The 23,360-nt window shown below is 47.0% G+C and overlaps 1 protein-coding gene across 1 annotated transcript in view; it reads right to left on the bottom strand.

Moving 5' to 3' along the window:
• Nucleotides 1-23,360, bottom strand: part of LOC126547614 (uncharacterized) — a 46,892-nt gene that overhangs the window by 4,759 nt on the left and 18,773 nt on the right. Inside the window, exons 7-9 of the mRNA XM_050195511.2 lie at nt 22,665-22,836; nt 22,006-22,106; nt 20,807-20,945 (exon numbers count right to left, since the gene is read on the bottom strand). Coding sequence (XP_050051468.1) covers nt 20,807-20,945; nt 22,006-22,106; nt 22,665-22,836 — 412 coding nt within the window. The remainder of the gene's footprint in view (nt 1-20,806; nt 20,946-22,005; nt 22,107-22,664; nt 22,837-23,360) is intronic.

The raw sequence follows: 23,360 nt of genomic DNA, 5'->3' as shown, positions 1-23,360 counted from the left end.
ACGTGTGACTACAGCAATTTATAACTATTAGGTCCTTTGCGTCGTCCCTAGGTGGTGTCGCGCACAGCGAGAAGGAAAAAGAAAAAAAAAAAACGACGGGAAGAGTGGCGCACTTTTCAAGAGGCAGCGACAACATCCCAGTGGCTCGCTGGCACCGATGATGTTGTCGATTTCTCTGTACAACCAACGAATTACTTGTTTCGAGAAACAAAAACGACACCGGAATTCACTTTCTGCCATTTCTTCAAACGCGTTTCGCACCGCCACCCGCTCTCCTCCTTCCTCTAGAAACGCCAGCGCAACAACCTAAGTTTCCAACGGAAGCGCCATTTTCTAGAATTAAACTATGGATTGGATTCAAACGTGCCCTTCCGCAGCCGAAAAGGCCGCCTGTTGGATCCAATCCAATCCACCAGACGCGCCATGCGAAGCCGTATGATCGCTCCAAACTTCTCAACTCCCGTCGCGTTCGGACGAAATGCTCGGTGGGCGGATGATTGACAGGAGCGTGTCGTCATTTTGACGTCACTAAAAACGGGGCGGCGCCCCGCGGCTGGCGACGTCGGCGCGGAGTAGGCCAATCGCGCGCGCCGGTAACCGAACGAACGCGCCGAACAACCATCTCCGATCGCACCCCTGCTGCGGCTGCGGCGGCTAAGCGCGGCTGTGCGCCCCTTATCTTGGAGGGTAATCTGCGGTGCGTTCGAAGGCTAGGCGACTCAATATAGCTGATGGCTTCGTGTGCGCTGTGTTATCGCGCACTTCGTTCGCATTGAAGCGAGAGGCAACAGGAAGGGGAATTCGCGCGCCGCTGCTGCCACTCTTGATCACGCCAGCGTCTTGACAGCGAGTGTCCGCCGTCATCGGGTGATATGAGCTCGTGTTTGCCTATGCGCGCATGACAACATGCATGTTAATTTAGTTAGTAACCGAATGTTTCCAACAGTTCATGCACCTGATAATACTACTAATCTTACTTCATATAGCTGTCTAATAATTTGAATCAATTCCTCCCCTTCCGGGTGAAACTGCGAGTTTTCGGGAATTAGCGAAAAGAGTAAGAGGAAGCGATGAGCGAATTTTCATTAGCCCCTACCGTACGTACCAAGAGATACGAGATAAAGTATAGGGGTAGGTAATTGTTATGCTTAATTGAAACGTGAGATTGACTGGGTAAAGGGAAATACAAGTGGACAAAAAGTGAACTTGCGTCAACTAAGAGTTGATTCCATCTCTCATTTTATTTTGATGATTAGAAAGCTTACAGGATGTTAATATACAGACCAGGGGCGTAGCCAGGGGGGGGGGGGGGGGTCTTATGGGGCTTCAGCCCCCGCCGAAATTTTTTCGTGCTGTCAATGCACCGCCAACCAAAGCGACACCCGGTGCCGGAAATCATGCTGGATATTGTTTAGAATGTCTTTTTGGCGCTCGAAAAGACATTTAACCGCGAAGATTGCGAACTCGGGCTGGATTTCGCGGGAACGCCCATACCCCGTGAGTCACATAACGCCAAGCAGTCCAATCCGAGCACTAAGTTTCAAGGGCGTTTTGATGGCGAGCGGGCTCGCCGCGGCATCTCGCTGAGGCCGCAGAATCTATGGAGCGCATGGATATCAATTGCGAAACTTTATGGGTATAAATCTCATAAGCTCTTGATGTGAAAGGTGCATTGACATTTCCAAAGTTGTGCTTTAGATTTTCAATTGCGGAACTTTGTGGGTTTAATGTTGTTATAAAAATTTGACGCCAAAGGTCCATTGACTTTCCTAAAGTCTTACATCGGAACATACAACAAGACAAGCCAAATCAACACACTAGCAGACAAGTTGAGAAAGCACGCAGCGAGGTCCAATGAGACGAAGCGTTGTGGTGGTTCATTTGTGTCGTCATGTCGCATAAAAGATATCAACATTTTTTTAACCTACGCCAGAACATCCATGTCAAGACATTAAAGCCAGGCAAAGTAACAACGTTCTTATTTTTTTTCTACTTTGACTTTTATTCGCGACGACACATTGAGTCTCTTTTTTTTGTTCTCGCTACCCTACCCGCGGGGTGCCAGAGCCAGCCAGAGCGCATACGTATGTTTTTCTCGTATGGCCCCGACCACCGCCTGGCGCACTTCGGTGCGCGTTCGGTTTGCTCTGGCCGAGTGGATTTTCGATTGGCAGAGTTTTGGACGCTTTCTGACTAGCAGACGAGAAAAAAAAAACAATGGTCGCTCGCCGCCATCACTGTGGGGACTCGAAGGATTTCACCGCGTTCGCTTCAGCGGAACCTCTCCGGAAAGTCTTGTTTCACCGGTGTAGGATACTGAGCAGTAAGCGTATTGTTCTCAGTGGACCACGCGTCTCATGTTTTCTTCGGTATTCCTTCCGTAGCCCCATTAGGTGCCCAAAGTAGACATTCATTTCTGGCCAACATACTTTCCTATGCGTCCTTTCTTTTTCATTTCCGTTCCCCCGCCCCACAGAAGAAAAATAAAATACATTGTTGTGGCGCAGCTAATTGCCGCATGGTGAAAGTTAGATTTTATTACTTCTTTTGCGGAATGTGCGACGGGACGCTTCAGTTGCCGGATACGTTTATTATATTATTGCGATAACAATTATATGGACACTCCAGGCGCATTCCTGCCGTCGCCGTCGCCCTCATGTTTCGTATAAAGTCCAAGGGTGATAACATCGTGACCGCGCGCTGCATACTGTATGTGCGAGTGAAAGCGTAGAAGAGGAGGTGGAATGGGTCAGCCTACGATGGTGACAGCCTTGTGTGCGCAAAGGAGAAAAGCGGGGAGCAAGGGCGCCGCCTTCCATCGCGCGCGATACATCGGGGGGAGTGGATGGAATGGGGGCGGAATCTAGGATTCTGTGAATCTATGATTGCGCAACATGTTTATTTGCCTTGTTTGACGCATTATATACAGTTAGTTTTTCTTACATACACAGACTCATTAGAGACGTATACTTAAATATCTTGTTGCGAGGTTTTGTGTATACATGCAGTGAACTTTGTTTCCAGTGACACTTTTTTGTCCTTTATCAAGCCGTATTTTCGCATTTGTATATCCCATTGTATCTTTGCATTTCTAATGTACGAGGGCGAGTCAAATGAAAGTGAGGCTGCCCTAACCGCGCAATAATGGTTCGGTTCATTATCTGCGAAGCATGCGCGTAGGAGAGCGACATGTCTCATTTACAAACGTGACACGCAGGTGTGAGGATAACTATTCTTTAATGCTCCCATACACTGGGTTGAATATGGTTGCGTGACATAATGGACACTTCAAAAGTTGAACAGCTGGGTGTCGCGAAGTTTTTAAAGCTGAAGGTGTTTCCCAAAAAGAAATTAATCGCCGTGTGGCTGCCATGTACGTTGAACATTGCATTTCATTGGCCACTGTGAAGCGTTGGAGCAAACGGTTCAAAGAAGGACGGGAAAGTTGCAAACACATTCCAAGACCGGGCCGAAACCATCGTGCAATCACTCCCCACACAATTTCAAAGGTTGATGAGCTGATGAGACAAGAACGGAGGATAAGCATCGATGAACTGGCAGACCGCGTGAACATCAGTCATGGTTCGGTTCACGCCATAATTCATGAGCACCTCGGTTATCGGCTATTGTGTGCACAATGGATCCCCAAGATTTTGATCCACCGCGAGAAGACGGAGAAGTTTCGCGCTGCCTTGACTCATCTGATCCGGTATCACAATGAGGATGACGACTTCTTGTCTGCAGTTGCGATGGGGGACGAACCATGATGCCACTACTACGAGCCTGAAACACAAAGGCAAAGCCTACAGTGGAAACATTCGAATTGACCACGCCCAAAGAACGCAAAGGCCGTCATTTCCGCCAGGAAGGTGTTGACTTTCTTTTTTTTTCGATCGTCAGGGGCATTACTGATAGTATTTGCTAGATCTTGAGAGACTATCAATTATTTCAGATATTGTGAAATGCGGGAACGGCAGCGTGTCGCAATCAAGAATAAACAACGTAGAAAATGGACGAATGGGGTCATCTTGTTCCACGACAATGCCTGTCCCCACTTCCACATTTTGAGGCAACCGAAAAAACAGCTCAACGGAACCAGATTCGTGCCGGACGATGACGTGAAAGAGTCAGTTACAGACTTTTTGAAGCAGCAACCCAAGGAGTTCTATAAGACGGGAATCACGCTACTCGTTAGTCAATGGAACAAATGTCTAAATTCTCATGAAGACAACTTTTAAATAAAGTGCCCCGTTTGTCACATATTCGAATTGGCTCACATTCATTTGACTTGCCCTCGTATATCTTGCAGAACTCCTGCTTTTTATACGTGCTCTCTGTCGCGACTATAACTTCGGTGAAATTACTCACGATACACGACAGGGGAGAGCTGCTCCTGCGTCATACATTCGAACAAACGACAGCGTCATTGAGATTTTTCACTGGCCATCGCATATATACAAGAATGTAAACACGGTTCTTGAATGACAAAGTTTCATTAACATATTTGTCCTCAACTTGTTCATTTCATTGCCTTTTTATTTTTCATATCAGTGGCATGCACTGCTTTCCTGGTTTCGAGCTGATATAGTTCTAAAGTTCATGTGATATTTTCTTTACTTGATAAATAGACAAAAAATATGGAAGCATTGATATCAGTTATTTTGGGCACAATTTTTGGTACATACGAGTATATTCTTTTATGAAAAAATACATATTTTACTTGTTTTTGGCAGTGCGTAGCGTTCAAGAATTCGTTTGCAGCATCTTTGGCAATGAAAATGCAGTTATTATTCATGTATTTGATCCCTCGACAAATTGTTTGAGAGAAAGCTTTAGTTCGGGCCCAATCCGACGCGGCCTATTCAAATACATGTAAAACGCAGAAACGCTTTTCTGAGGTAATCCTGCTAATCGCTTTTATTCAAATTTGTTGCATTTGAGAGAGAAAGTTAAATCCTAGTCTGTTGGAAACAGAACTTCGATTTAGGGCCTGAATTTTGTTTGTAATATTTTGAAAAATTCGAAAGTTTGAAAAAATAGAAGCACGACGTTTACAAACTAATAGCTATGAATCAAGAACAGATATTGCGGTTCTGTAAACGGCATCTATTATAAAAGTCAAAGCGGACAAGTTTGCTATGTCAATTTGTATCTTAGGTGAATTAGTTACGTTGTTTACAAGGGTTCTGCAAAAGCCGTATTTCCGCAATACTAAATTTTTTTGAGGTTCATGTGTAACATATCTATTCTTTCCGACGTAGATGTACTATTAGATGCAATTTACAGAATTGTGATATCATTTTTCATTGTTGAGTCACAGAGTTTTAAACTTGATAGTTTCGTTTTCTGAGATTTTGTGCTTTTGGCTAATTTTAAATAAAGAATTGACCACCTAAATGAAAAATTTAAAACCAACAGTCACTAGAATTAAACTTTTTCTTTTAAATGCAACAAACCTCGTTAAATTTGGTGCAGTGGTTGCAGGGGAAAACGAATTCCCCTTCTACATGTATTTAAATAGGAGCACTCGAGCTAAAGCTTACTCTTTAGGAGGAGGCCGAGCTGCAACGTGAGCGCCCCCTCCCCCCGAACGAAATTTCTGGCTACGCCACTGATACAGACGGAGGTCCCGAAGTCAAAGACTGCAATGGGACCTCCTTTACAAATTAAGTGTAATAAAGCACAGGTTACAGCAGTTTCAACAATCGTTAACAACGAAGAATTAGAGGTTTTAGTATGAATAATATAACTAAAGAATTAAATGTGCATAAATAAGAGGCTTATAAAATACACTGCATGATATTGTCGCGTATACCCTGCTGGGGTATACAAGCTGAATCAGATACAGGCGGTTGCACTTTACAAAAACGCAAGCGGCGACGCGCGATGCCGAGACGAACCTCGTTCTCCTCTTCTTCAGTCTCTTGCTGCGCCACACCATGTGGCATTACCCCCTCTTCAAAAAAAAAAAAGAAAGAAACAAGAAGGAAAGCATGCATAGCCTTGACCTGAGAGCGCCGAGATGGTTTAGGACGAACACATAGGCTATAGTCACAATCACTGTGCTGTGCGATATAGTCACAAGGCACTGATGGACGAGCAACCACAAAACTAATCGAAGCAGCTGAAAACGTCGAATATTAGGGGCTATAGTACGGTTTCAACCGCACAACGTGCACAATCTCAGATTGCGGTTGTCGACGTCGGGAAGGCTGACTTCCGTCAGGAAGGACTTCGTAGTTCACGCCACTAATTCGCTGCAACACTCTGTAAGGTCCGAAGTAGCGACTCAAAAGCTTCTCGGATAGTCCTTTTCGGCGCACGGGAGTCCAGACCCAAACTTGATCACCAGGTTGGAACTCGACATGTCGATGGCGGAGATTGTAACGGTGCGCATCGATGCTCTGTTGTTGCTTTATGTGCACTCGGGCAAGCTGACGGGCTTCTTCCGCTCGTTGTACGAAAAGTTCGGCATCTTGGGCAAGGTCGAGATGATCGATGTTGTCGCACGGCAGCATTGCTTCTAACATAGTCTGCACTTCACGGCCGTAAACGAGGTAAAACGGCGTGAAGCGTGTTGCTTCTTGCGTAGCAGTATTATAGGCAAACGTTACGTAAGGGAGTATCTCGTCCCACGTCTTGTGCTGTACATCTACGTACATAGACAGCATGTCAGTCATCGTTTTGTTCAGTCGTTCGGTCAAGCCGTTTGTCTGTGGATGATAGGCAGTTGTCCTTCGATGGGTCGTGCAGCTGAGTTTAGAAACGTCTTCAATGAGCTGTGCTGTAAAGGCTTTGCCTCGGTCTGTGATGACGTGCGATGGGGCGCCATGCCGTAGGACGATGCTCTGTATGAAAAACTGGGCAACCTCGGAAGCTGTGCCTCGAGGCAGCGCCTTTGTCTCAGCATATCGCGTTAAATAGTCCGTGGCGACGATTATCCACCTGTTGCCAGAAGATGACAGTGGAAACGGCCCCAGAAGATCCATGCCGACCTGGTCGAAAGGTTTGCCAGGTGGGTCAATCGGATTCAGCAATCCCGCAGGCTTCACAGCTGGCGACTTTCGGCGCTGGCATTCACGGCAGGCTTGGACGTACCGCTTAACACACTCGGAAAGTCTCGGCCAGTAGTAGGATTGGCGCACTCTATCAAGCGTTCGCGTAAAACCCAAATGGCCAGACGGAGGCTCGTCATGACAGGCGAACAAAACTTCAGCACGGAGGTCGGCTGGAACGACTAAAAGGTATGTCTTGTTGGTGGCAGCGGAGTTCTTCTTGTATAAGACGCCATGTCGCAAACAAAAAGACGACAATCCTCGAGCGATATGCCGGGGTATTGTTGGGTTTCGTCCTTCCAGATGTTCGAATATAGGCCGTAGTGCGTCGTCTGCGCGCTGCCGTGTGGACAGATCAGTAACGCTTACGGCCCCAAGGAAAGCGCCGTCGTCCTCAATGTCGTGGTCGGTAGTGTCGATAGGGGCGCGCGAGAGTGCGTCAGCGTCTTCGTGTATGCGGCCCGACTTGTACACGATGGTCACGTCGTACTCCTGCAAACGTAGACTCCACCGTGCCAATCGTCCAGAAGGATCCCGGAGATTTGCAAGCCAGCATAACGAGTGGTGATCAGTTACAACTTTGAATGGGCGGCCGTACAGGTAAGGTCGAAATTTGGCCAGCGCCCATACGACGGCAAGACACCCTTTCTCCGTGGTGGTGTAGTTGGTCTCTGCACGCGATAGTGTGCGACTTGCGTAGGCGATCACTCTTTCAATACCTTCCTGCCGTTGTACAAGGACCGCACCAAGACCAACGTTACTGGCGTCTGTGTGAACTTCCGTGTCCGCCTCCTCGTCAAAGTGGGCCAAAACTGGTGCTGACACCAGACGCTGTCGAAGCTCGGTGAAAGCAGTCTCTTGCTCTGAGGACCAGACGAACGATACATCGTCCCTCGTGAGGCGAGTCAGCGGCTCCGCCATCTTTGAAAAATTTTCGATGAAACGCCGGTAGTATGCGCAAAGGCCAAGCAAGCGTCGGACACCCTTCTTGTAGGTCGGTGTTGGAAACGAGGCTACAGCGGCAGTTTTCGCGGGATCGGGGCTTACGCCTTCTGCGCTGACCACGTGTCCGAGAAACAACAGCTCCTCGTAGCCGAAATGACACTTCTGAGGCTTAAGGGTGAGGTTAGCCGATCGGATGGCTTCGAGAACTTGCCGCAGTCGTTTCAGGTGGTCGTCAAATGTCGCAGAAAAAACAACCACGTCGTCAAGGTAGACGAGGCAGCTTTGCCACTTCAGACCAGCGAGAACGGTGTCCATCATTCGCTGGAAAGTTGCTGGGGCCGAACAGAGACCGAAAGGAAGTACTCTGAATTCGTAAAGGCCATCTGGAGTGACGAAAGCAGTTTTTTCGCGGTCTCGTTCATCGACCTCAATTTGCCAGTAACCGCTCTTTAGATCGAGAGACGAAAAATACTTAGCTCGCCGCAACCTGTCTAAAGAGTCATCGATACGTGGTAGTGGGTACACGTCCTTCTTGGTAACATCGTTGAGGCGTCGATAATCAACACAGAAACGAAGCGTTCCGTCTTTTTTCTTGACTAGAACGACCGGGGAGGACCACGGACTGTGCGAAGGCTGAATGACGCCATCATCTAGCATCTCCTTGACTTGGGCTTGAATTGCCTCACGTTCTTTCGGCGAGACACGATAAGGCTGTTGTTTGATGGGACGTGCGTCGGCGGATGTCGTTATTCGGTGCTTCGTGATTGGCGTTTGGCCCACCTTAGTAGCCCGAGCGAAGCACGCGCTGAATTCGTTCAAGAGTTCCTGCAGTGCGCTCTTTTGGTCATCCGTAAGCTCGGAGTTTACATTGATGTCTCGGAGCGAACCGTCGTCTGTGTCCACCTCAGAAGCAAAGCACTCGACGATGTCCGTTGATGGTTCGGCGTAGGCGATGGCAGTGCCACGAAAAATGTGCCGATGCTCAAAGGTAAAGTTGGTAACGAGGACCGTTGTCTGGCTTTCACGAAGTTCCACAAGGCTTCGCGCTACACAAATACCTTGTGCCGGCAACATAGAAATGTTGCTTTCGACAATGGCTTCACCGTCTTGTAGTTCGTCGGACTTGACCGGAACCATAACACTCGCACGCGGCGGTATCGTGATGCTCTCGTCCGAAACGCGAAGTGCGGATCTGTGTCCAATGGCGTCGGTCTGTGTTGCCCTTTGTGTCGAGAAAGTGATGCAGCGCTCGCGGAGATCAATAATGGCGCCATATTCCCGGAGAAAGTCAATCCCAAGGATTAAATCGCGGGAACACTCGCGTAGAACCAGACAAGTGGCGAGAAAAGCAGCATCGCGAATTTCTACTCTGGCCGTGCATAGGCCAAGCGGTGTGACGACGTGGCCACCTGCCGTACGAACTGGTGCCCCGTTCCAGGGCAACGTAACTTTTTTCAGAACGCTCGCCAGTTTTCCACTAAGAATAGAGTAATCGGCGCCGGTATCTATAAGTGCACTCACTGTTTTGCCGTCGATCAACACAGGTATGTCCAGTGAAATCTTGTTCGAGGAAACTGGTTCTGGCGTCATCGTGTTTTCGTTATTCTGCGGTCGGCACGGTACGAGGTCTTGAGCGCATCGAGTATCAGCGGCCCCGCCTCAGAAGGTCGCTGACGTCAGTTTTCCCGGCGTGGACTTGGTGATCGCCCTTGCGTCGTCCTCGAGGTGGTATCGCGAGCAGGGAAATATCGCCGCGGTGAGGGTGAGCGTGACTGCCGCTGCGATGGGCCCGGTCTGCGCTGCTGTTCGAGGAATTCTGCGATGTCGGGTGGTCTTTGGCCGAACCTAGGTCGAGGTGAATCGATAGAAAAGCCCCGCAGTCCGAGTCGTCGGTAGGGGCACTCCCGATACACATGACCAGCTTCACCGCAGTGGTAGCACAGCGGCCGTCGATCGGGTGCTCGCCAAACCTCTGATTTCCTCGCGGGTGTTCGGCGATCGTCGAAATACGGTAGCGGGGCTGTCGGAGCGGCTTGCGCCGATTGCAACGCGACTGGCGGCGCCGCATAAGTAGGTGCGAAAGCTTGGACGGGGCTCAGTAATGTTTCTGCGTACGTCTTGCGCCGGGATTCGCTTGGCAGAGGTGGTGCTTTACTGCTGGAAATAGATGCCTGCAGTGTCTGCTGTACTTCGTTGCGTGCGGCGCTGGTGAGGGAGCTGACTGGAGGTGGCGACGTGCCGTGGTGCTTCTGCAGCTCGTCGCGAACCACTGAGCGAATCAGCTCGCAAAGCAAGGCGACGTCGCACCCTAAGCCTACCGGCGTATCCGGAGTGCAGGCGACATTTACTTGTCGGTCGTACAAGTTCGACCGTTGCTGAAGGGTCTTCTCCATCGCGGTGGCTTCGGTGAGGAGCTCCGCAACAGTCTTGGGCGTATTCCGAACAAGACCGCCAAAGAGCTGCTACTTTACGCCTCTCATCAGATGACGCACCTTCTTTTCCGACATGCTCGGATCGGCACGCTGCAAGAGACGCGTCATGTCCTCCACGTACATCGTGACGCTCTCGTTGGGCTTTTGGACGCGTGACTGAAGGGCCCGTTCCGCTTTTTCTCGGCGATCCGGGCTGGAGTAAGTCTCCAGTAGCCTGCGCTGGAACTCAGGCCAGGATGACAGGGCACTTTCGCGGTTCATAAACCACGTGCGAGCACCATCCTGGAGGCTGAAGTAGACGTTCCTGAGTTTGGCGTTGTTATCCCACTCGTTAAACGCAGCCACGCGCTCGAACTCCGCCAGCCAGTCTTCCACGTCTTCAAATGTGTCGCCATGAAAAGCCGTCGGCACTTGAGGGTTCAGCAGCGTTAGGTAAGTTGGTGTCACCCGTTCCGTAGAAGTCGCAGTGGTCGCAGTCATCACTTTTTCCTGCAGGTTTCCAAACTCTGGGGCGAGGCCTTGGATTCGCCGGCTTGTGCGGTGAACTGGAGTCAACTCCAACTGTGGGGCGAGGTTCTTGCTGCCCAGTGGGGTCTCCTGCATAAGTTGAGCGTACCCAGCAAGCTCCACCAAATTGTCGCGTATACCCTGCTGGGGTATACAAGCTGAATCAGATACAGGCGGTTGCACTTTACAAAAACGCAAGCGGCGACGCGCGATGCCGAGACGAACCTCGTTCTCCTCTTCTTCAGTCTCTTGCTGCGCCACACCATGTGGCAATATAATGTCCCTAAACACAAATAAATTAACAGTATAAATTACATCACGTACAAAGCACAATTGGCAAACTCGAATACATATGCACGACGGGCACATGAAACAGCAATCTAATGGTATGACAATGAAAATGAAATGAAGGCAAGTTGAAGGAATGGTTATGAGTAGGAAGTAAACATCAGTAGTGGACAGAATATATTACTATAGTTGTTTCTTCAATTCGTGTATTTTAAGTGTTCTTATATCATATGGTAGTGTGTTCCAGAATATGACAGATGAAAAACGGGCGCTCCGCTTGTTATAATTAGTATATATTTTGGGTAAAATGAAGTTCATATTTATGCAAACCTGGTAATATTAGTATTTATTAGAAAATATTGTGGTTTGAAGCAATCGCATCGTCTGTAATTGATTTGTGGGTACGAAAATGTACTGAGGTTCTATTTAACGAGTTTTGTGACGTGGAATCGGCGATGGGTAAAGTCAAAACAAAATACAGTATACTTATGGGCGATTTCAATGCCAGGGTAGGCAAGAAGCAGGCCGGAGACAAGTCAGTGGGGGAATATGGCATAGGCTCTAGGAATAGCAGAGGAGAGTTATTAGTAGAGTTTGCAGAACAGAATAATATGCGGATAATGAATACCTTTTTCCGCAAGCGGGTTGGCCGAAAGTGGACGTGGAGGAGCCCGAATGGTGAGACTAGAAATGAAATCGACTTCATACTCTGCGCGAACCCTGGCATCATACAAGATGTAGACGTGCTCGGCAAGGTGCGCTGCAGTGACCATAGGATGGTAAGAACTCGAATTAGCCTTGACTTGAGGAGGGAACGGAAGAAACTGGTACATAAGAAGCCAATCAATGAGTTAGCGGTATGAGGGAAACTAGAGGAATTCCGGATCAAGCTACAGAACAGGTATTCGGCTTTAACCCAGGAAGAGGACCATAGTGTTGAAGCAATGAACGACAACCTTATGGGCATCATTAAGGAGTGCGCAATAGAAGTCGGTGGTAACGCCGTTAAACAGGAAACCAGTAAGCTATCGCAGGAGACGAAAGATCTGATCAAAAAACGCCAATGTATGAAAGCCTCTAACCCTACAGCTAGAATAGAGCTGGCAGAACTTTCTAAGTTAATCAACAAGCGTAAGACAGCGGACATAAGGACCTATAATATGGATAGAATTGAACAGGCTCTCAGGAACGGAGGAAACCTAAAAGCAGTGAAGAAGAAACTAGGAATAGGCAAGAATCAGATGTGTGCGTTAAGAGACAAAGCCGGCAATATCGTTACTAATATGGATGAGATAGTTCAAGTGGCTGAAGAGTTTTATAGAGATTTATACAGTACCAGTAACACCCATGACGATAAGGTGAGAGAGAATAGGCTAGAGGAACTTGAAATCCCACAAGTAACACCGGAAGAGGTAAAGAACGCCTTGGGAGCTATGCAAAGGGGAAAGGCAGCTGGGGAGGATCAGGTAACAGCAGATTTGTTGAAGGATGGCGGGAACACTGTCCTAGAAAGATTGGCCGCCCTATATACACAATGCCTCATGACCTCAAACGTACCGGAATCTTGGAAGAACGCTAACATAATCCTAATCCATAAGAAAGGGGACGCCAAAGACTTGAAAAATTATAGACCGATCAGCTTACTGTCCGTTGCCTACAAAGTATTTACTAAGGTAATCGCAAATAGAATCAGGAATACCTTAGACTTCTTTCAACCCAAGGACCAGGCAGGATTCCGTAAAGGCTACTCAACAATAGACCATATTCACACTATCAATCAGGTGAAAGAGAAATGTGCGGAATATAACCAACCCTTATATATAGCCTTCATTGATTACGAAAAAGCATTTGATTCAGTCGAAACCTCAGCAGTCATGAAGGCACTACGGAATCAGGGTGTAGATGAGCCATATGTAAAGATACTGGAATATATCTATAGCGGTTCCACAGCCACCGTAATTTCCACAAAGAAAGCAACAAAATCCCATTAAAGAAAGGCGTCAGACAGGGAGATACGATATCTCCAATGCTATTCACAGCATGTTTACAGGAGGTATTCAGAGACCTGGAGTGGGAAGAATTGGGGATGAAAGTTGATGGAGAATACCTTAGCAATTTGCGTTTCGCTGATGATATTGCCTTGCTTAGTAACTCAGGAGACCAATTGCAATGCATGCTCACTGACCTGGAGAGGCAAAGCAGAAGGGTGGGTCTGAAAATTAATCTACAGAAAACTAAAGTAATGTTTAACAGTCTCGGAAGAGAACAGCAGTTTACGATAGGTAGCGAGGCACTGGAAATGGTAAGGGAATACATCTACTTAGGGCAGGTAGTGACCACGGACCCGGATCATGAGACTGAAATAACCAGAAGAATAAGAATGGGCTGTGGTGCGTTTGGCAGGCATTCTCAAATCATGAACAGCAGGTTGGCGCTATCCCTCAAGAGGAAAGTGTATAACAGCTGTGTCTTGCCAGTACTCACGTACGGGGCAGAAACCTGGAGGCTTACGAAAAGGGTTCTGCTGAAATTGAGGACGACGCAACGAGCTATGGAAAGAAGAATCATAGGTGTAACGTTAAGGGATAAGAAAAGAGCAGATTGGGTGAGGGAACAAACGCGGGTAAATGACATCTTAGTTGAAATCAAGAAAAAGAAATGAGCATGGGCCGGACATGTAATGAGGAGGGAAGATAACCGATGGTCATTAAGGGTTACGGACTGGATTCCAAGGGAAGGGAAGCGTAGTAGGGGGCGGCAGAAAGTTAGGTGGGCGGATGACATTAAGACGTTTGCAGGGACAACATGGCCACAATTAGTACATGACCGGGGTAGCTGGAGAAGTATGGGAGAGGCCTTTGCCCTGCAGTGGGCGTAACTATGCTGCTGATGATGATGATGATGGTGACGAAAAAATGCGATTAGTTCGTAAAAAATATGCGGGGTTGTGGTTGTATGGGCTAAATGTAATTATCCTAATAGCCTGATTCTGTAGGCTATTAAATGAGCTTAAATAATATACGTAAGTGTTTGGCCAACAAGTGACGCAGTAGTTAATGTGGGAATGAAATGAAAAGCATAAGGAAAGTAATATTTTGTGCTTAAATACGTTTCGTGTTCTTAAAAGCACCCTGATCCTGTAAGGTAATATTCTGTTTTACGTTGACATTTGTTCAATGAATTTAAGATTTAATTTAAGATTTAAGATTTCTGTCTAATTTTACACCAAGATAACTACAGGAAAAACTTGCAGGGGCAGGACTGGCGGCCAAAAGTTTGAAGGAATGGAGTGAAGTATTCGTTGGTGGGAAGTGAATACACCAAATTTTCTTTCTACGGGTTCATCTGTAGCTGGAGAGTATGGCACTAGTCTAGCATGTTGTATAAACAACCATTAAGGTTAAATATTAGAGTTGTAAGACATTTATCGGAGTTAATGATAGCAGCATGGTCTGCATAAAGTGTACATTTCGAAGCTTACACTGTTGGGCCAGTTTCGAAGAAGAAAGGCAGTTATGCAGATCATTGACGTATAATAAACATAGAAGAGGACCCAATATGGAACCCTGGGGTACGCCAGTATTGGTGAACATGGTTTTGGAATGAACGTCTGAAATAGTGACTACCTGCATTCTGTCTGTTAAGTAATTTTTTTGTGACGGAAGTCCTGGACCGGTAATTCCTAATCATTCAAGCTCATGAAAGAAGATACGATGATGTATTTTATCAAACTCTTTGTGAAATCCACAAATACAGAAACTGTATAATTACGGTCACCGTAGCGAGCTTTAGTTGGTCGGTTAGCGCAACAAGAGCAAGTTCATTCGAGTAATCCGGGCGAAAGCCGTATTGGAATGGTGAGAGAATGTTCAATTTTCTAAGGCAATTAGGTTAGCGGTTTTCAATAAGCTTTTCAATTACCTTGCTCAAAAAAGTTAGTACACAGATGGTGCGATAAGGGGAGATTAAAGAGCGCTCACATTTCTTAAAGAAATGGGAGATCCTGACTTGTTTAGGTTCCTGTGGGAAACTGCCCGATTTAAACATGATGTTGATAATGTCTGCAAGGATATCAGTTATTAAGGGTGAAATTAACTTTTTGTGGCGAGGGTGTAATTTATCAGTGTAGGAGCCGCTTATTTTCATGTTGTTCATAACGTTTGCCGCTTCCAGGATGCAGTCAGAAATAAAAAGAACGACTGTTGCCGGCGGTGGGGCACGGGATTGTCATGCGCAGGTGTGTGTATACAGTTCACTGTTACTGTTCAGTTCACTGTTCAGCTGTTTATTTGGCGGTTTGGAACACCTTGCCCCGATGAACAATTTTTGTTACAGTTTCGCGATTATCTGTCCTACTTAAGAAGGAGCTCACAATTTGTAATTTCTTTTTTGCCTCTTTACCGCATTCCAAGATTTGCCTTTCATACCATGTTTTTTTAGCTTCTTTTTTTTTTCAATGTGGCAGAAAGCTGGTCAGAAATCTTCTTGTACCGAATGGTTAAGTCCTTGTTAAATGGTTGTCGCTTGGTTTTCTTGTAAAGGTTTTTTTTTTGTTTTCGCATAAAGACTAAGAGCTTATCCGACATCCACGGATCCTGAGGCGACGCGAATTTCTTTTTGCACTTAATTTAATGTCAATGTCAATCAAAACAGCACTTAAGAGGAAGCTTTAGCTCGGGTGCTCCTATCTAAATACATGTGAAAGGAGAATTCGTTTTTCTCGGCAACCACTGCACCAAATTTGACGGGGTTTGCTGCATTTAAAAGAAGAACTGAAAATCTAGTGACTGTTGGTTTCTAATTGTCGATTTAGGTCGTCAATTTTTTATAAACATTTGGCGAAAATCGCAATTTTTTAGAAAACGAGACTATCAAGTTTACAACTCTGTAACTCAGCAAGAAAAAATGATATCGTAATTCTGTGCATTGTACCTGATAGCACATCTAAAGCGGACAAAATTGATATGTTACACATGAGCCTCAAAAAATGGAGTAATGTGTAATTACAACTTCTGCAGAACCCTCGTAAACGTAATAAATTCACGTAAGATGTAAACTGACATATCAAATTTGTCCGCTTTGAATGGTCTAATGGATGGCATTTATAGAACCGCGATATCTGTTCTTGATGCAGAGCTATTAGTTTGTAAACTTCGTGCTTCTATTTTTTTCATATGTCTGAATTTTTGAAAATCTTTTTAACAACCTTCAAGCCCTAAATCAAAATTCTGCTTCCAACAGTCACTAGGATTTAACGTTCTCTCTCAAATGCAACAAATTTCATTAAAATCGGTTCAGGGGTTATCTCAGAAAAACGTGTTTGCGTTTTTACATGTATTTGAATAGGCCGCGTCGGAGTTGGGCCCGAGCTAAAGCTTCCTCTTAAGCATAAAGATAAACAGTTGAAAATGCTTTTTGTGGATTATTTGTAGAAAAGATGGGTGACGAGTCAAGATTCGACACGGATTCAAGGAATGAAAAAAAAACTGTTGCGGCAGGCGGATATTCATTATTCAAACGGGTTTTTTATATCTAAAAGCGCATACAGATCACTAACTTATTGTTTCAAGCTTAGTTTACAGCAGGCTGTTTTAGGCCGGACTTTGACAGATGAAGACAAAATAGTACAGCAACAGTGCGCCGCAGACGAGGAGCGAGATTCGGCGCGCGTCAGAGTTTCTGTCCAGTGGTTGCGTGCCCTCTTCCTCCCACCAACGCGAAGCGAAGCGTTCGCTTGTCGGCGCGCGCCGAAGCTTGCCGACGCGTGCCAGTGGTTGGGGCGTAAGACCGTGTGCGAGAGAGAAAATGTGGGGGCCTTTGCTCCTTGAATATGTGACTCTGCCTAGGCACTACAGTGAAGAACTTTCTTTGCGCGTGTTGCATGCGTTTGCCCCTAGGCGTGCGGGCATTGCGAAGTGGGTTGGCTGGCTGCCGGCGCGGTGAAATAGCTGAAGAAACGGGAACTGACGTCCCATTTGGTGATCGTTGTGTGTGAAGGTGCGTCGGACAGACTTTCTCGCGCGTGCGGAGCGCTGGTGCTGAGTCAGTCATGCCGAATTATAACTTTGTCGTGCCTTACGGCACTATAACTCTAAAAAAAAAAAAAAGCACATCACTGATTTTCCCGGAGTAGCGATACGGGCCGTAGTACAGGTTGGACCTACTTCTGGATTTTTCAGGAGCATTTTTGAGTGGTCCTCTTTGAGTGAAATAAACGAACAGCGCCTTAGCAACCACGCTTGAACGCGATTGCTTGATGTCACGTTGTGAAGATTATTGGGTTTGCGTTTCATCCACGTTAGGTTAGAGCAGCTTAGGCTTAGGTTAGGTTACGCTACGTTAGCTTAGCGTAAAAGGCGTTATAGTGGCGTGGCGTATTCTCACAGTGGTTACGCCGTGCTGGTTATTGTCATTGCGTGTCGGCCACGTTATGTTTGGTTAGGTTAACGTTAGTTTAGGTTGGTTTAGGTTAGGTTAACGTCAGGGTAGGCTAGGACAGCGTAAAAGCCATTACGGTGGGGCGAGGCATTTTCATAACGGTTACGTCGTGAGCATTATTGTATTTCCACCTCGTTAGGTTAGGTCAGCGTAAAACCCGTTGAGGGGGCGCAGCGTATTCTCATAGTGGTTGCAGGGGCGTCGAGCGTCACCGGCACCCTTTCAGCCGCTCGCGTTAAACCGCGGTTGCTGTTTCTCCTACTAGATTTTCAATATATGCGGACCGGTCTCTTTCACGGTCCTTACTGCTCCCTAAGAAACATCTGAGATGTTATCACCTGTTTTACCGCGGTGGCAGCCAGGGTCCGAGCGTAAACAAACTGGACCCCATTCCGCAATGCCGGCACGCCTAGCGACAAACGCATACAACACGCGCTAAGGAATAAGGAGCAAAAGCTCCCCCCCCCCGCATTTTCTCTCTCGCACTCGCTCTTACTGGCGCATGCGCGCAAACGTCCGGCGCCTCCGCAAATGCCACGCCCAGCTGTACTTAATAGCAATTGTAAAGCCATGTCCCGGACGGGCTCAGGACTGTCCGAGTAGCTGCGTACATCAAGGCTCATTGACTATCTCTACCCTTTTCTGGACCACGGGACACCGATGCACCACGTGATAGTGCACTATATACCGGGCCGAGCAGCGGTGGAGGTGAATCAGCCCACACGTGGACTGATCCCGAATGTAGTGCGATACGGGGCCGAGCCGCGGCGGAGGTGAAGCAGTCTTTAAGCATCCCCCATACGTGGGCGGAGCCCGAATATAGTGCATCATCGGCCGGACCCGCGGTGGAGGTGAAGCAGGCTTTAAACACTCCCCATAAGTGGGCCTATCCCAAATATTGTGCATTACCGGGCCGACCCGCGGTGGAGGTGGAGCAGGTTTTAAGCGCTGCCCATACTTGGGCCGATACCGAATATAGTGCAAAACCGGGCCGAGGCGTGGCGAAGGTGAAACAGGCTTTAAGGACTCCCCATACGTGGGCCGATTCCGAATATAGTGCATTACCGGGCCGACACGCGGCGGAGGTGCAGTTCGCCATTAAGGGCCCCACATACACAGCTTCGCTGGTCATCCTTCTTCACAAAGTGGAAGGGGGCTAATATTTTTTTTATCAGGTCAGGATTGTGCTCAATACTTATGGAACTAATCTCATCATTCAAGAAGCTGATTTCCGTTCGTCCAAAAATGCACTTTTCTGTATTCAAAGTTAGGACATAGAAAAAGGATTTCAACAAGAGGGGGCACTCGGTGAAAACTGGCAACAGGAAATACGTCACGCTAGTTTTAATGTCGACCGTTTGCTGCCGCGAGCATCGAAGAAAAAAGGATGTGAAAGAAAGTTAACAGACATTGTTGTCTATTTTTATTCTCTGCTGGGAAAACTAAAAGTATCTGCGCATAAATTAAGTTATACTTTGCGACTTACTTTTCTAGCGTTACCTAGCGACAAGCCAATGACGCGCCAGATGCATGCGTCTTGCGTCAGACACGCCGCCGAAGATAGCGAGGTCTGCAGCGCATGTGAGCGTGTTGGTCTGTTCGGCAACCCGTCTACCTGTATTTCTTTTTTTTTTTGGATTTAGCCTTGTTTGCTGGGCTTCCGGCGTATTCTTGCGTTCCTTCTGCACTTGGACATGGCACCACAGCAGTATTGAACTACGGCAAGGTGAGAAATTTTGTTTGATAGTCGGCGAGGCATTTCAAGCAATTAGGCTTACGGCACGGAACCTAGAGCTGTATCGGGCGTACTGCCCACGATGTTGGCGTTCCCTAGTGAAAACAAGGGAACGTATTTACAGCCGCCCATGCGCACAGCGTCGCTCTTGGTTGCGCACATTGTTGCTTTCTTAGTAGCTCGTTGCAGGAGCGCGAGGAGGAAAGCGGAGGAGGAGGGTATGACGAAGCCGTGAGAAGAAAAGCGTAGTGCTGCGCAAGACGGGCTCTGTGGCGACGACCGCTACGATATGGCGCCAGAGTAGAGCGCCATCGTCTGTTCACCGATGACATGTGGCGAGCGCGTCGAACGATCCCATATATGGAATCAAAGCGCTGAGTTGAGTCCTGGGGTTTTACGTGCCAAAACCACGATTTGATTACGAGTAACGCCATAGTGGGGGACTCCGGAATAATTATGAACAAAATTACGCATATGACCACCAGGGCATATGCTTACCACCTTACTACTAAGGAATCTTAAACGTGCTGCCATTGCACAGGACACGGGCGTTCTGCCATTTCACCTCCAACAAAATGCGGCCGCCGCGGGCATGATTCGATCCCGCGAGCTCGTGGTTAGCAGCGCAACACCATAGCCGCTAAACCACCGCGGAAGGTAACAAAGCACTGCATGAGCGGAGTTCTGCCTGCGGCGGCTGCTACGAATCGCGCCCACGCGTCCCCCATGCGTAGCCTCTCACGATCTCCCGATTAGCGAAGCAGTCAAGCCACTCTTCTCTCCGATTGGAATGTGCCTGACGAAACAGATTCTCCACGCCAGCCTATATGTCGCGAAAGGAAAACACGTATAGATTTCGCATTAGGGAGTATCGTAATCGTCGCATAACTTTTTTTATTTTATATTATTTTTTGTGACGCTATCCCTGAGGCATGCATATTTATTTAAGTGAAAGCGTGCAGGCACTGCTCATGCAGAAATGCAACAGTGGCTCAGAGGATTTGCTCCATTAGCCAGTGCCAATAGCTGTCTGTCTGATCAGTTCGTATCTTGGCAGCTCTTAGTATCTTCTCTAGAGTATCCCTTGTTTCCGGACAGAGCCACAACAGGTGGTAAATGTCCGTTGTAGAAGACGGAATCACGGACTCCGCACAGTTCATTGGGTCTTCAGGTGTTGGGCCCCAGGCCTACGTTACGGCATGTGTAAGGGCCGCCCCTGCCCATATTCTCCGAAGAGATACTTTCTCCACTTGGAAAGGATTACGGGGAAGGGAGGGGACACATGGAGGCATTGAGGCACCTGTGTTTCAGCTAAAAGGATAGAGCGGGTATCTGAAGCACGAGTTTCAGGTGGGATTTTTTGGTGTGCAGCGCATCATGCTATATTCCAATACGTTATACATTACCTGTGCCGTACCAGCCTTCAGCGTCGGTGTATGTCTCATCCAGCCTTCCCCAGTACCCTCGCATAAGACCGGGGCCTCGAACTACGAGCTCACCATGCTGCATTGGACCGAGTGGCTTCCTCGTTTCGGTGTCGATAACCTGCAGCGTTGAGCGTGGCGATTATAAGAAGGATCCGTACGCAGTGACATGTTTGTCGTCGCACTCACACAACATTCCAAAATTTGGTAACATGCGTTCAGTACCTCGGGGCAAAAATTTAGGGTACTAATGTTTAGGCTCACTTGGACTAGACTTCAAAAGCCAGTGGCAGGTAAGAAATATAGGTTTTCTAAAGCGTCAATGCTTTCTTGCGCACACACACACAAACAAAAATCACGCAGAAACTTCTCTGGCAGATGTCTGAGTATGCGTGAGCATTGTGCCACTTGTTCATCTCCAAGCAGCCGGGTGTCCTCATCAACGTTATGGAACTTGATCCGACCAGTATAAACCCTTATCAATCCTCATCGGTCGTTCGCTTATCATGTTCGATAGCGAACATGATAAGCAGGTTTAATTAAGATAGAGTTCATTACAACACTTGAACCCACGACCATTAGTGTTAATTAGGGTCAAGTTAACTAGTCACCGTTAATTAGGATATAGTTGATTAAGGCACTCAAACCCTCGACCTTTGTTGGATTCGAATCCACGTTATTTGGTGTTAGGGTGAATTAAGGTTAATTTAGCGAAGCTGTTGCAAAATCACCACTACATTTGGTGAGAGGATTATGCAATGCTTTATTGATTGCTAGGATGCTTGTTTTGAGCTTGTTCTTTGTTAAAACGTATGCTGTTCTGTGTGTTGTATGGGTGATTTCAATGAATTTATGCACTGTTCGCTTCACTTTGCTCTGCGCTTATAGCCTCAGCCTTAGGGCGTAATAGCCATTGCATTTTTGGCTTGCTTACGGGGGTATCAGCCATTCGTTGTCTTACGTGACGGACAAATTTTTCCGTGGCTAGACATAGAAATAACAGTTGAAATTAGAAGCTGTATTGCCTGTGGATAGCTCAGGTCTCGAGGAGGTGCTGCTAAAGCACTTGTCATCTCATTCACAGTAAGCATCGGCCGGCTGCCGATCTTTCGAACAGTTCTTCGGAATGAATGGAAGGGTGTCAAGGTGGGCTCCGATTATCGGCCATGCAATTTACTTACCATGGCTTCAAGGCCCATTCCTAGACGCCCGATTGATGCGAACCTGGGAGGTGAATCGTGGAGGCCTCCGGCTATGAACACGATCTCGGTTTGCCCGTACACTGAAGAATACAATTCAGATATTTGCGAACACTTACTAAGCAGCAACAGTAGCTTCGGTGCTCAAAGCGCTTTTATAAGATCTCCGTTTAATGATATGTTATCTTCAGCTCTAGAGCATCTATAATCGACTGGCGTAAACTACTCAAGCGATTATTGCAACCAGAATTTTCTTTTTGCTGGTGCACATGCACCAGGCCACATTTTATGTCGTTCACTTGTCTGTGCTTTCACCTTAAGGAATGCGTAAAGGCAACGAAAATAGTAAGAAAACAGTAATGCGTCTAAGCAAAAGGTTCGAGCGCAGTTTAAGGAAATACAGTTAATCTGTACCCATCCCTCAGCAGCCAATCAATCAATCAATCAATCAATCAATCAATCAATCAATCAATCAATCAATCAATCAATCAATCAATCAATCAATCATTATTATGAAATAAAACGACTTATAGCTGCAATTATTGAAGGGAAGTCCTCAGTAGCCCACGCCAATGTTAGTGGCGTGGAAAACATCGCAGAGGGATCGTTTGACACCGGTTAAGGACATACGTGAAACTCACTCTGGATGAAGCTCTTGAGGTGTAGCTCGTGGAAAAGTCTCTTTGCGTCGTGTTCGCTGATGTAGTTACTTCCCGTTGCTACGTACTGCAAGCGGCTGAGATCATAGTGACTGCGTTGCGGATGGTCTAGAAGGCAGCGGGCAAGATAGGGCACCGTGCTTAGCGCGGATACCTGTTTATAAGAATTATAAGTATACGAGTTTCGTTGGTCACATTGTAAAGGCCGATAATACCACAATTTGTAAGATGCAGTAGTGACGAATAATATGTGCATTTGCGTACGACTATATTACGACGGCTCGGCTTACGACATTTTTTTTTTCGTTAGATTTACAGCTCCTATTTTCGTATGTATCTTGATTGGTTGGTGTGCGTGCGGACTGTAAGACTATTTACTTGCAGTAATTTTTCTTGAACTTTCCCAACTGGTTGCTATCCCTACGCAGTACTGCGCCAACTCACTTAACCAACATAGTGAGTGCATGGCTTATTACATCACTGTTTGCATCACGTACGTGTCTGCAATGGATGTTCACGGAGAGCTTAAGGGATACCGGAACGCCAGGTTTCCTACGCAAAACAACTCGACAAGCCCAGCAACACCAACCGGCAGCGTTCTGTCATCGTCTAACGAGAACAAGCAAATACTACAACCCGCAATAACGGCACAACAAACGTGTATGTTTCTTCCAGCGT

Source organism: Dermacentor andersoni, chromosome 1 (assembly GCF_023375885.2).
Source record: "Dermacentor andersoni chromosome 1, qqDerAnde1_hic_scaffold, whole genome shotgun sequence".
Lineage (NCBI taxonomy): Eukaryota > Metazoa > Arthropoda > Arachnida > Ixodida > Ixodidae > Dermacentor > Dermacentor andersoni.
Note: the sequence above shows the minus strand (reverse complement) of the source record. Positions and strands in the feature narration are given on the sequence as shown.